Raw genomic sequence first — 13976 nt, forward strand, 5'->3', positions numbered from 1 at the left:
CCATTATCCCCCTCCCTCCACCATAAAGATATCTGGAAAAGAAAGAAAAAGAAAAAAATTGTATTAATTCATAGCTCAGAAATTATCTCAGTGCTAGGGAGAGAGCATAATGACTATGCAAAAAGACTTTCATGCCTGAAGCACCAAAGGTTCTAGGTTCAATCCAGAGCTAAACAGTGCTATGGGGGTGGGGGGGATCCTCAGCTGATACAAATTCATCACTCCATCCCTGAAGTCACATCTCGTGTATCTGTGGAGTAAAACTGCAAGATGCTGTGTGGCCAAGCCTGGCTCTCCCCAAGCGCTAGGGGCAGATCTGTCACACTGCTAGCCTGCTACCAGCCACAGCAAGGAAGGGACAGGTTCACCACAGAAGTCAGCCAGTACCACGAACCAATGAGAGTTTGGGTTTTGTGCCTTTTTCTGGCTAAACATGGATCAGTGTAGCCTTAGGGGGGGCTCCCAGGGTGTCTTCTTCACCATTGACTTTGCTGGGACATCAGCTGCATGCTAGAGCAAGGCAGCATGTTCTAAACCTTGCACAGCAGCCTTAGTCACAAGGTTCTCCACAATCCTTGTGTGAAGAAGCAGGGCTAGAGTGATGGTTACTGGTCTTTGTGACTCCGTTTGCAGATTTGTAAAATCTAAAGAGTGCCTCCCTCTTGGGAGTCCTGGGGGAGTTCAATGAGCTATGGCAGGAACAGAGACAATCCCTGGCCCATGGGATATTCTCTAGAATGGGGCCGGCAGACTTTTTCTGTAAAGAACCAGAGGAGACAAGTGCTAATGCACCTGGTTGAAAGCACAAATTACAGTGCGCAAGGATGCAAGCTCAAGCCCCCAGTCCCCATGTGCAGGAGGTGGAAGGAGAGGATGGAAACTTTATGAGCGGTGAAGCAGGGCTGCAGGTGTCTCTCTCCCTATCTCCCTCTTCCTTCTCAATTTCTCTGTTTCTATCCAAAATAAATTAATTAATTAATATATTTTTTAAGTAACCAGAGTGTAAATGCTCCAGGTTAGATGGGACCACTCAGCTGCTATTATAGCGGGATAGTGACACTGTAGAGATGGAGACCATGGAGCCGGCAATAAGCCTGCCAGTCAAGCCCTGTTTACACTAGAGAACTGGAGCCCAGACTTTGGCCAGAAGGCTTTGGCCTTCCCTAAAAAGGCAGGGTATTTGGGGGCCAGGTGGTGGTTCACCTGCTTAAGGGCACATATTACCATGAGCAGAGACCAGGGACCGAGCCTCTTCTCTCCACCTGCAGCGGGGATGCCTCACTTGGCAAAGCAGGTCTGCAGGTGTCTTTTTCTCTCCCTATCTCCCCTCCCCTCTCCATTTGCCTCTGTCCTGTCAAGTAAAATATAAAGAAAAAAGTGGGAAAAAATGACCACCGAGAACAGTAGATTCGAAATGCGGACACCGAGCCCCAGCGATAATCCTGGTGGAAAAATAAAAGGTATTGCTTTTGCTGATATGTAAGAGAACTGGAGCTCAGAGAGGTTAATGTATTCCTAGGGGCTGCCCAACAAAATAGCTGGCAGACACAAGGATCTCACACGACCACCACTACTCCAGCAGTTTCTAAATCCCTGTTATCCATTGGAACTGGAGATCTGAGCAGGGTTCTGGAGCAGGGCATGGTTATGTGCCAAGTCAGGGCCTTGGGGAGCCAAGGGCCCCTGTGACTGCCCTGGCAGCCCCAGCCTCAGCTTCCAGGGAAACCCCACATAGACCTGCAGGCTCAGCCAGAGGAGGAGAACCCTTTAAAAGAGGGAAGTCGGGAACACACAGCCCTTGCTTCCCAAGCAGACCCGATTGCAACCTTAAGTAGAATAGCAGATGAGGGTGCAACCCTGCTTAATTTACAGCAGGAGCCAGGGCTTAAAAACAGCTGCTAAACTCCTTGCAAAACTACTGGCCAGGCCCTGGGGAGCTGGGGTGGAATCAGGAAACCTGGAGAGTCCACAATGCCACGTGTAGGCTGGAGAGAGAGGGAGAGAGAATGTGTGTCCTTCTAGGGTTTCTACCACTTCATGGAGGTTGCAGAGAAGGCCCAAGCAGGCTGAGCCCAGACCAGCCTCCACAATTAGGGCAACTCCATGTCCCAGTGTCCTCACTGGCTGCTGCCTGTCGCCCAGCATGATCAAGGACAGTATAGCAGAGCAGACAATAAACTACAAGGTAGGTACAGACCCTTCTGCATTGAAGTGACACAGTTGTGGGGGGGGGGGGGGGCAATACACCAGCCCAGCTGTGGCATTTACAAGCAACCCAGGGCCACCAGTTCTCAGTGGCTCAGATGCACAGTCAGACTCTATGACTTCAGCATCTAACACTTGAGCAAGACAGACCCAAGGTGCACATTTAGAGAAAGGGGTTACACAAATGGTTCTCTATGGGGGAACAGGAGGATCAGGGAGGCCCCTAATTAAGAGGAAAGCCAGGATCTGGGCAGTGGCACAGCAATTGAGCACACGCATTACAATGTGCAAGGACTGGGCTTTAAGTCCCTGCACCTCACCTGCAGGGGAAAGATTTACAAGAGGCGAAACAGGGCTACAGGCCTGCCTCTCCCTCTCCTCCTCCTCCCCCCTCTCCCCTTCTCCCTTTTTCCCTCTCTCCCTCTCCTCCTCCCCCTCTCTCCCTCTCCCTTTTCCCCCTCCCCCTCTCCCCCTCCCCCTCTCCCTTTTTCCCTTTCTCCCTTTTCCCCCTCCCCCTCTCCCCCTCCCCCTCTCCCTCTCCCCTCTCCCTCTCCTCTTCCCCCCTCTCCCTCTCCCTTTCCCCCCTCCCCCTCTCCCTCTCCCCCTCCCCCTCTCCCTTTTCGCCCCTCCCCCTCTCCCCTCCCCCTCTCCCCCTCCAGCTCCCCCTCTCCCCTCCCCCTTTTCTCTCTTCCTCTCTCCCTCTCCCCTCCCCCTCTCCTCTCTCCCTCTTCCTCTTTCCCTTTACCTCTCCCCCCTCCCTCTCCCCCTCTCCCTCTCTCCCTGTCCCCTTCTCCCTCTCCCTGTCCAGTCCCTCTCCCTCTCCCTCTCCCTCTCTTTCCAGGTGTAACACCTAGTTAAGTATATGTATTACTATGCACAAGGACCCAAGTTCAAGTTCCTGGTCTCCACCTGCAGAGGGAAAGCTTCATGAGTGGTAAAGTGCTGCAGGTGTCTCTCTGTCTCTCACTCCCTCTATATCTCTCCTTCTCTCAATTTCTCCCTGTTCTATCAAATAAAATAAAGTTTAAAAAGTTAAGGGAAAAAGGAGAAAAAGAAAACAAGGCCACCAGAGGTAGTGGATTTATTGTGCAGGTCCAAGCCCCAGCAGTAACCTAGGCAGCAATTAAAAATAAATAAATATAAAAAAGAGAAAAGACTGACTTTCAATCACTCCAGCTGGCACAATGCCTATAGAAAACTGGGACTCAGCTGACATCTTTTTTCTTTTTAATTGAGAGGGGAAATGGGAGATAGAGAGGGAGAGAGAAAGATAGACACCTGCAAACCTGCTTTGCCACTCATGAAGCAGGTGGGGAGCTGGGGCTCAAACTTGGTTCCTTGTATATGGTAATGTATGCACTTAACCAGGTGCAATACTGCCCGACCTCTCAACTGGCATCTTCAGGAGACAGAATTTGGGGACACAGGGCATCACCTCCCATTGCCCACTGCTATCCTACTCATGTGTACGGTACAGAAGCAGTCCCCTCGCCTCCTGGGTACTCCTGGGTTCTCAGGATGCCCTCTCTGGTAAGTATGCTTCAGTGCTCTGCACATACAGGGCTTCGCCCATGTTGCCCCCTTCTCTCCATACCCACTTCTGACCCCTCTTTTCAGCTTTCAGTCAGCTCAAACTCCAAATGACTCTTCTCTGGCCCATCCTCTCCCAGACCCTGCGACTCATCAAGTCTGAGTCCCTGCACCTCCCCTGCCTTACAGCTGGAGCCTGGAAGACCTATTTCTCCACCCCAGCTTGGGCCTCAGGCTCCTGCCAGCCACTTGGAGGCTCTCCAGAGTACGAGCCATGGTGTCAACTCTGTGCTGTCTGCCCAGCTGCTCCAAAGAGGCCAAGAAGCCTGGCTACACAATGAGGAGAGTGATGCCCAAGGTCCAGGGGCCTCCCTAGTACACTGCTCTAGCCCTCTATGAGGGGAGGCCTTCCTGCCCTGACAGGAGATGGGAGAGGAGCCTCGGGGAGGGAGGGCAAGCAGGCCTGATGCTCTAGCATGGGCAGGTGCCATGGCATTGGTCAAAAGCTTCTCCCCGGGAGTCGGGCTGTAGTGCAGCGGGCTAAGCGCAAGTGGCGCAAAGCACAAGGACCGGCAGAAGGATCCCGGTTCGAACCCCGGCTCCCCACCTGCAGGGGAGTCGCTTCACAGGCGGTGAAGCAGGTCTGCAGGTGTCTATCTTTCTCTCCCCCTCTCTGTCTTCCCCTCCCTCTCTCCATTTCTCTCCTATCCAACAACGACAACAACAATAATAACTACAACAATAAAAAAGTGCAACAAAAGGGAATAAATAAATAAAATAAATATTAAAAAATTTAAAAAAAAAAAAAAAAAGCTTCTCCCCATGTCTCCTCTGAGGTGGCATCAGGGGCCAAGGACTTCTCTAGAGCAGGACTGCCTGTGACAGAGCTGCTCTCCTGCCAGGCAGCCAACATCTGTGGGTGGCTACCCAGGGTTTCATATGTGGCTGGTGGAACAGAAGTCTCCTCACTATGTGACTTTACATGGAAATGTAAATAGTCACATGCGGCCAGCAACTACTATGTTGGATGAGGACACTCTGTGGCCTCACCAACTATAAAAGAGGGAACAGACAGAACCCTGCCTCTGGGCTGGCAGAGAGAACAGACACAAATAACATCCCCATACAGCTTGGGCATGTGGAGAAATTCATCTGAATCATCCTTATTGTCTCTGAAAAACCCCAATGCCCTTGAGAACTGGAGAAATCCCTGGGCTTCCCACATCTCAGACACAAATGTGCACACTGGGTACACCTCAGAGCACATAAGCACACACCAGACATGTGTGCACACACCGGCTCATGCATGGTACACACATACTCACACAGTCACACGTAAGCACCCCCAGCTGACCTCCTACAGCACCAGAGTCAGGGGAAGCCTCACACCTTTCCAAGGAGGATACTCCGTCCAGCTCCGAGCTACACTCATGTGTTGCCTAACCAGTCCCTCCCCTCCCTGCTCAGGCTCGGCATTCCAGAAAACCCATCCCAAGCTCCCGGCCAAGCACAGAAGCAGGGCTCTGGAAAACTCCTTGAGTCTGGAGGGCAGGCCCAGGGCAAGGGCTGCAGGAGTCTGTGAGCTCATCCCGGCAGCCAGCGTCACCAGGGCTGCAAAGAGGCCTGTGGCGTCGGGAAGGGATGACTGGGTGGGAGCCGGTGGTGGTGGTGGTGGCGGCAGTGAGGGGTGTGGGGCGAGGAGAGGGAGGCTGGATGGAACACGCTATAATAGCAGCTTTGTGCTCTGCTTCCCAGCTCCCTGGGAACGCCAGGAAGATTATGAAACCCGGTATCTCTGGGAATGCCAGGATATTAGCTGGAAAAAGAATAATACAAAAATAAAATGATGCTCACGATGGAGACAGCACACGATTAGCAGCCAGAGCCAGGGCCTCCCGCTCCCTCTGTGCAGGGAGCCAGGCTTGGCCCCCGCAGAAGGTTTCAGGGAAAGGCCGCCCGTGCTAATGAGCACACGGCTTCCAGAGGGGAGCTAGCCAGTGAGGCACAGCCTGCCGTGGGGACACCATGTCCAGGAAGGGCTGGTAGGAGGCAAGGGGGCGCTGTGGGCCTGGTTCTCCGACCCAGACACCCACAAATGTCAGATTACCACCTGGCTGCCACCCACAGTCCTGCCCTGGCTCCTTCAAGCTCTGCCTTCCTCATCAGGCACCACTTCTGTGGAATGACTCTGCCTCTGCCCTCAGAACTTCTAAGGCTCAGCTTCTACTGGAGTCACCGACACTCATGTGTGAAAGTCTACTCCTGATCTGAAGGAGTTCCACATGGACTGGGCCTCTACCATCAGACTGAGAGGCCACTAGAAGTACAGATCAGGGGCAGGGAGATAGTTCATATGTCATGCACACAGCCCGGGTTCAAGCCCTAACAAGAGGCGTTAAGGCATTTAGGGGAAGCTCTAAGGCTATGGTCTTGGTATCCCTCTCTCTCTTTCTCTCCATCTGCTCCCCCACTTAAGAATTTTTTAAGGAGTCGGGCGGTAGCGCATCAGGTTAAGCGCATGTGGCGCAAAGTGCAAAGACCGTCAGGACCCCGGTTCAAGCCCCCGGCTTCCCACCTGCAGGGGAGTCCCTTCACAGTGAAGCAGGTCTGCAGGTGTCTCTCTGTCTCTCTTCCTCTCTATCTCCCCCTTCTCTCTCAATTTCTCTCTGTCTCTATCCAATAGCAAATAAATAAATAAAGTTAAAACATTTTTTAATTTCTTTTAATATTTATTTTGGATAGAGACAGAGAAATTGAGAGGGAAAGGAGAGACAAAGAGGGAGAGACACCTATGGCACTCACTCATAGCTCATAAAGTCTCCCCCCTGAAGGTGGGAACCAGGGATTTAAACCTGGGTCCTAACACATTGTAACATGCACTCAGCCAGGCACACCACCACCTGGCTCCTCTCTCTCTCTTTATCTGAATGAAAAAGTTGGCTAGGGGTCTGGTGGTGGTGCACCTGACTGAGTGCACATGTTACAATGCTCAAGGACCTGGGTTCAAGGTCCCAGTTCCCAACTACAGGAGGAAAGCTTTGCAAATGGTAAAGCAGCGCTGCAGGTGTCTCTTTGTCTCTCTCCTTTTCTATCACCTCCTCCCCCCTTGATTTCTTGCTGTCTCTATCCAATAAATAAAAATAACAAATTTTTTTTTCCCTCCAGGGTTATTGCTGGGCTCGGTGCCTGCACCATGAATCCACCGCTCCTGGAGGCCATTTTTCCCCCCTTTTGTTGCCCTTGTTGTAGCTTCGTTGTGGCTATTATTATTGCCCTTGTTGACGCAATTCGTTGTTGGATAGGACAGAGAGAAATGGAGAGAGGAGGGGAAGACAGAGAAGGGGAGAGAAAGATAGACACCTGCAGACCTGCTTCACCGCCTGTGAAGCGACTCCCCTGCAGGTGGGGAGCCGGGGGCTCGAACCGGATCCTTAAGCCGGTCCTGGCACTTTGCGCCACGTGCACTCAACCCACTGCGCCACCGCCTGACCCCCACAAAAAATATTTTTTAAGCTGGCTATAGGGTACTGAAATCACACATGTAAGGAAGCTCCAGTTCCACATATACACAGACAGACAGACACAAGTAAAAGTCACTTTTCCCTCATTAAGGAGCAATGTCAACATGTCATCTTTCCCTGCTGTCCTCTCCTGAGCACACACCCTCAGTCAGAAATGGACACACCCTGCCTCCTTAGAAAGGCATCCAAGGCAGGGTGTAACATCCTGCACTACACTCCACACTCCACACTCCACACCCTTGCTACTCAAACATGGTCCTTAGGCCACAGAATCACCACCACTCAAGAGGCTCTTTAGAAGTGGACTCTCCTACTGATGTGAACATGGAATGAGGAGAGCGTGTTTTCACAAGATCTGCTGGTGGCCCCTGTGTTCATGAAAACTGGGGAGTACTTCCTTACATCCATTGTGTCCTTAATCCTTAGAACAACCCCAGGACGCAGATGCAACGATTTTCCTGGGTGAGGCAAGAGTCTCTGAAGGGCTCAGTGGCTGGCCTCCCACAGTTGGGAGGAAGACAAGGCAGAGTTCAGGCCTACATCACTCAGAAAGCCTCACCTGTCTCCATCATCTGAGTCAGGTGACCCAGTAGGCACAAGTGACCAATGGATGAGGACCAATACCTGGGGCAACAGGTGGGTCCCAGTACCTAGAAATCCTGACTGTGGGTGGACTGCAGCCTCCGTGCCCGGCTAGGGTGTCAGTACATCCAGGATGAGGGGCAGAGGGTTCAAGGATGGGCGCCTGGGCCACTCTGGGATCCAGCAGGAGATGTAGAAAGGTCACCATGGAAAGAGAGTCTGGGAACTCAAATACAGGGGGTCCAAATAGCTCCAGTCAGAAAGGCCTGGTGGGGCTTTGTCCAAATGCCAGCCATACTAAAAGAATCCAAAACCATGGCATCTGACTTCAGGCTTATGGGATCCAACCCCTCTAACCATCTGCCTTTGGTTCTCAAAGTCATTAGGGCTCCTGCAGGACTGAGCAGGCTTTGCTGGGATGGTTCCTTCTCCAAGTCCCAGGCAAGTCATATTTGCATCACAATCACCTTTGGGGTCTGTTGGCTTGACCTTTGGTTTCCGTACTCCCTCTGAACATTTTCTCCCACAAAAAGAAGGGACAGATTGGTTTCTCTGTTTCTGGGAAATGCCTCCTTTCCTTCTCCCAGTCACTGAGCCATGAAAGTTTGGCAGTGGGCCCCCCCTCCGCCACCACCCCCACCCTGGCCTTGCTCTCTTCTTCCCAGGTCTGGCCAGCTCCAGAGCCCATCTATACTTCCATCCATGGCTCTGGGCATTTCTGGCCTGGTGCCCTCTTTCTTCCCAGTCCCTCACCTTACAGCTCTCAGCCTCCCCGGCCTAGGCCGCCTGGCAGGCAGCCTCGGGCCCGTCTTCCTCACACAACACTTCAGCGTGTGTGTCAGACCTGCCAGGGCCAACCATGAACTCATCACAGCCCCAGGCCCACCCCAGCCCACAGCCTGCCCATGGGAGCGGCTAGTCGTCCACCCAGTGGAGCTTCTGGGACCCTTCTGGCCTTTCCCTCTCAAATTCTGCCACTCTGCCTAGCCTCCACCCTGACTCCACAGCTGCCACACTGATGGTTGCAACGTCCCGGAACTGTAACCAAGATTCAAAGAGTTCTCTACTCCCCAACCATCCTATGCAGCTACTTGATTAATGGTCCCATCTAAGGCCATACAACCCTTCATACCTGATCTCATCTGACTAATGGCCCCAAAGCCCAGTTCTGACCAGAGCACTCCAGCACTCAACAACCCACATTAGCTCCCTCCTATTCACTGAGCAGAGTCCTATGACTATCATCTCTAGCTCTTGGCCCAAAACTCTTCTTGTTTGGTTTCCCTTTATTAGCTATTCCTCTCCCCAACCTGGTCACGTTCAGTCACAGAAAAGAAGCCAGGACGGCCAACCAGAACATTCCATCCCTGCCCCGACCCTCAAAGTCTGCTGTGGACACACACCTTGTCAGACAGACACACAACTGTTACTAGTGTTCTGGAAAAAGGGGCACTCTCCCCTCTGGAGTATCCCACTGGGAAGTTGTGGTGGCTTTAGTTTTGTTTTTGTTTCTTGCTGTCACTGGAACTTCATCACTACAGGTTGACTTCTTCAGATAGAGTGAAAGAGACAGAGCAGCTGGGCAATGGTGCACTAAGTGGAGTACACATGTTACCATGAGCAAGAACCCAGGCTCAAGTCCCGCCCCCCACCAGGGGGAAGCTTCATGAATGGTGAAGCAGTGCTGCAGGTGTCTCACTTTCTGTCTCCTTTTCTATCTCCTCCTCCCCTCTCAATTTCTCTCTGTCCTATCAAATTAAATACATAAATAAACAGAGAGAGAGAGAGAGACTACAGCACTGCAACTTCCAGTGGGAGCAGGGCTCAAAGCTGGCTCACACATGGGGCAACACAGAACACTGTCCATAGGGCTGTGCTGTCTTATCTAGCAAGGCTTTGCTGGATAGAAAACTGGTATGAACCTTTAGTCATGGGAGGTAACCCATGAAGAAACAAAGCCCAAACAGAGGAGCAAATCAAAACAGAGTCCTGGACCCTGAGTGAGCCCCCACCTCCTGCCAGACCCAGTAACTCACCTCCTAGGCTCTTCCCAGCACCCTGATCCCTTAGCCCCCCCCCCCCAGCCCAGTTGAGTGTCATTTCTATCTGATGAAAACAACTTCTAGTTCTTCAGGGCACCTACTCTGAAGTTATCCCAGGTCTGAGCCACACAGTCACTCCCAGATCCTTTCTGAAAAATGGCAGGTGTCCTCATCAGCTGCAGCTGTGCTAGCCGGAAAAAGTCCCACCCTACCCTATTCATGCCCCAGACTGAGTGCCAGCCAGCTCAGTGTCCCATCAGCCCAGGATTCCCCAGCCTCCTTGCAACTGAACCCCCAGACCAGACAGCACTAGTTACATCACAGAGTGAGAGTGTCTCCTCCAGGAATCCCTAGGTCAACAGATCAGGCAATACACCACACTCACCTGTAATGTCCCCTCTCAGAATGCCTGGGAAGGGTGTCTGGTCTCCTTGGAGGACACAGCAGCCAAACCCTAGGCAGCTAAGTCCAATTCCATGTGCTACAGCAAATACATAATGGGGGGGGGGGGGCAGGACAAACAGCCCAGGGCTGTCTCTAAGCCACATGCCACCCTAAGAAGTCCTGAAGATGCCCAGGTAATTATTTCTGTCCTCAAAGAACTTGTATCCAACCAGGGAATACCCAGGGGTCACTAGACCTCTCTGGCTACCACCACAAGCTAGTCACAGCTTCCCCCAGACCATCCCAAACCAGTGCATCCTTCTAGAAGAGCCAGGCCCAGTGGCCCCAGGCACAGATCAGACCATCGAAGGATCAAGGCCTTTTCTCCCTTGTCTTCATGCTGTTCAGTGGTGGCACCCACAAAGGAGCGACCTTCTCATGAGAAGACACTCAGACCTCTCCTCACTTGGCCCAGCAGAGCTAAGCCAGAATGACAGCCAATGTGTGTCATCTAAAAGCCTATATCCTGAGAGCCCCCCAGAGCCCTGGAATTCATGGTGTACCCCACCAATCCAGGACAGGCAGCGCAACATACCAGGGCCCCCTCGAGGGCAAACACAGCAGCAGGCCCAGTCTTCTCCAGTGGCTCCATGCGGCGGCGCCAGCGGCGGCGGCGGAAAGCATCCGTCTTTCGGTACTCCAGGTGGAACTTCCAGCCGAACAGTGAGGCGTACTCCCAGCCCTCACCCTCCGCCTCTGCCTGCCTATGCTGCAGGGGGGACAGCAGGGCAGATCAGAGACTGCTGGAGCCTTTGCAGAGAGTCCTAGGCTCGGCTTCAGCTGTGCCCTTCCTGCCCTCCTCCAGCCTCCACTGACAGAGTACACACACACACACACACACACACACACACACACACACACACACACACACACACACACACACCCCACTGGCTGGGAAAAGCCAGGCAGGCCATCTGGAGGAAGGGCACTCTAATTAGCTTCTGTAGTGGGCAGTCCAGGTTCAGAAAATCAAGAGAGACAGAGGGAAACAGGGCTGGGGGGAAACTAAAGAACCAGAAGAGGAAAGTGGACTGACTGTGCAGGGATGAAAACCCTGGGTTTGGGGTTTGTTTGTATATTTGGATTACAAGTGGATTTCATGAATCCAAACTTTTCTTGTCATTTCCTTTTTCTTCTCCACACTCAAGCTTATTTTTAAAAAATGAGTCCACAATTCAGAAGCAAGATGAAGACCCCAAAATTAAGTTCCCCAGCCTTGAGATTTTCTTTCTGAGACTTGGTCTCAATAAGCTGTGGACAGAGGGGTCCCGGATCTCCCTCCAAGGGTCCCCTCTCCTGAGTCTGCAGGGAGCTCTGGATGTCTTTTGCTGTGCAGTTTATGGCTTAGGACTATGCTGAGAACTGTTTCAAGCCTGAGCCCTGAGCTGAGTGACAGGTGCCAATTCCAGAAGCCAACTACCTCTCTCTCTGATGAGACAGCAAGCACAAACGCCTGGCAAGGGGTCGCCTCTGTCCCCTGTGGTGTCCCCTAAGAAAGATTGGAATCCTTCTGGTTTGCAACACCAGAAATAGCTACTTGCCCAAACACCATGGAGGTCTGAGACTCCCCTGGGCCCAGTGACGTGCATGTCTAGATTCTCTGTGGTCAAAGAGACAGGAAGGGACTGGGCACACCAGAGATTACTCTTGGATTAGTGGAGGCCTAGTTCTTGTACTAAAATTCAAATGTGCTCCTGGGAAGGAAGGATGAAGATTGAAAAGGTCCAGAGAGGTCAGCACAGAGGCAGTGGGGGTCATCTGTGTTCCCAGGACACAGTGTGAGTGGTCATGTATGCACTCTCTGGTTCTACACAGTGTGCGCAAGTGCTCATGCTGTGTACAGGTCCTCTGGGACATGCCTGCCAGGCCCATCACAGCCAGTTCACTCACACCTCACACAGATCACTCCCGGTACCAGCTGCCAGCTAGATGGCGTCTTCTCCAGAGTAGGGTCACACTGCAAGGAGCAGGGCCCAGGGGTGGGTCAGTGCTTCCAACAGCCCAGCCAATGCCGTAAGGCCGGCGGTGCAGCCGGAGCCCTTGGGAGATGATTCTGTGATGCTCAGGGGAGAACGCTGGCCCAAGTCACATGAATCTGACTTTTCCTAGGACTCTATACTTGCTCCTGGAGGACCTGAGACCACAGTATCTCAGTGAAGTAGCCATAGGGCCAAGTAAGGGGCAAGTGGCTCAGTGGACTTGTATGCATGAAGTCCTGGGTTCGATCCCTGGAACTGCATGAAACCAATGAGAAGCCCTCTAGTCTTTCTCTCACAATAAAAAATAATAAAATAAAATAAAAATTTAATAGTATTAATAATCAGGGTTGGGGAAATAGCATAAGGGTTATGCACAAAAACCTTTCATGCTTGAGCCACCAAAGACCCCAGGTTCAGTAACAACCACCACCACCATAAGCCAGAGCAGAGCAATGCTCTGTTAAAATCATCATCAAATAATCAAAATATACCAGATGTGGCGAAATCCCTGTCTCAGGACCTGGCTTTAGGACATATTCTAGGTGTATCTGTGCAACTTCCAAGTCTGGGTGTGAAATCTGGGTGTGCCTCCTCTGGAGCTGTAGGCAGCCGTGTGAGCTAGATGTGGTCTGTGGGCATCCTGAGTTTCCTGTGCACATCCCACGTACACCTGAAGGCATCTATCTGTGCCCGCTACTTTCTGGGCTCACCCTCTTTAGAGCCTCCATCTGGCTGGGGTCCCTCCTGCGCAGGCGGACCCAGCGGCGCCGGCGGTGTGTGTAGTACATCTTCTCTGCGGGTACCCAGTGCCTGGGCTTCCGGTCCGGGGGGATTGTGATACTGTATTCCCAGCCTGAGGAAAGGGTGCCCATCACTCACTGCCAGGAGATAACCCCTCCATTTCTCCAGATGCCATCTCCCCTCCAGGGCACACTCAGGACTCATGAGCACTGACTCTTTGGTTATAGCTGAAAGCTATTTCAGGATGTGCCCCAGATGAAGTAGGCCAAACAAAGCCAGTGCCCAAGCCCTGGGCCCTCCACTCAGCTGTCATCCCCCTCGCCCCCACCCCCAGCATCCCTAGCAAGGCCAAGGACAGGGCTCCCTGGCTCCACATGATGCCCACCGTGCTCATCGACAGCCCTATTGAGGTCTGTGGACCACTCTTCATCTTCCCACTTCCAGCCCAGTGGGCACTCGATGTCATCCTTGGGCAGAACCTTTTCACCATTCTAGGGCAGCACAGGACAGGCAAGAAATGAGAAGAGACCGATGTCGCCAGATGCTACTTGACATCAAGTATCCCTGAAGCCCAAGGTGTGACTGAGGGCCAGTGTCCCATAGGCAGGCCCTCATACTGTCCTTCTGGAGCATGGATGCTCTGAAGGTGGGCCTGAGAGAGGAAATGCCCCACCCTCCTCTGAGCCAGTGGCCCCTGTGGGATTCTGGGAAGGCAGGATCCACCTGCCCCTGTATGCCCCCTCACCACGTCTGTATAGTTGTCACTCATGTAGATCCACTGGCCTCCAGGCAGCCGAGTCTGGTTCTCAAACACCTCCTCCACAAAGCTCAGGTGGCCCGCGTCAGTGTCGTGGAGCAGGCTGCAAATGGGCCAGGTCATGGCCTCTGCTGCAGAGACACCCCCCCACCCCCAGCAGAGCATCCCAGGACCC

At 52.7% G+C, this 13976-nt stretch overlaps 1 protein-coding gene across 17 annotated transcripts in view; it reads right to left on the bottom strand.

Moving 5' to 3' along the window:
- Window positions 1–13976, bottom strand: part of DYSF (dysferlin) — a 272723-nt gene that overhangs the window by 113611 nt on the left and 145136 nt on the right. For all 17 annotated transcript variants that reach the window (XM_060187109.1, XM_060187107.1, XM_060187114.1 and 14 more), the window contains 4 exons: window positions 13790–13904; window positions 13430–13535; window positions 13014–13156; window positions 10860–11033 (listed from right to left, as the gene is read on the bottom strand). In XM_060187109.1, the coding sequence (XP_060043092.1) occupies window positions 10860–11033; window positions 13014–13156; window positions 13430–13535; window positions 13790–13904 (538 nt within the window). The remainder of the gene's footprint in view (window positions 1–10859; window positions 11034–13013; window positions 13157–13429; window positions 13536–13789; window positions 13905–13976) is intronic.

The sequence above is a fragment of the Erinaceus europaeus genome, chromosome 3 (assembly GCF_950295315.1).
Source record: "Erinaceus europaeus chromosome 3, mEriEur2.1, whole genome shotgun sequence".
Lineage (NCBI taxonomy): Eukaryota > Metazoa > Chordata > Mammalia > Eulipotyphla > Erinaceidae > Erinaceus > Erinaceus europaeus.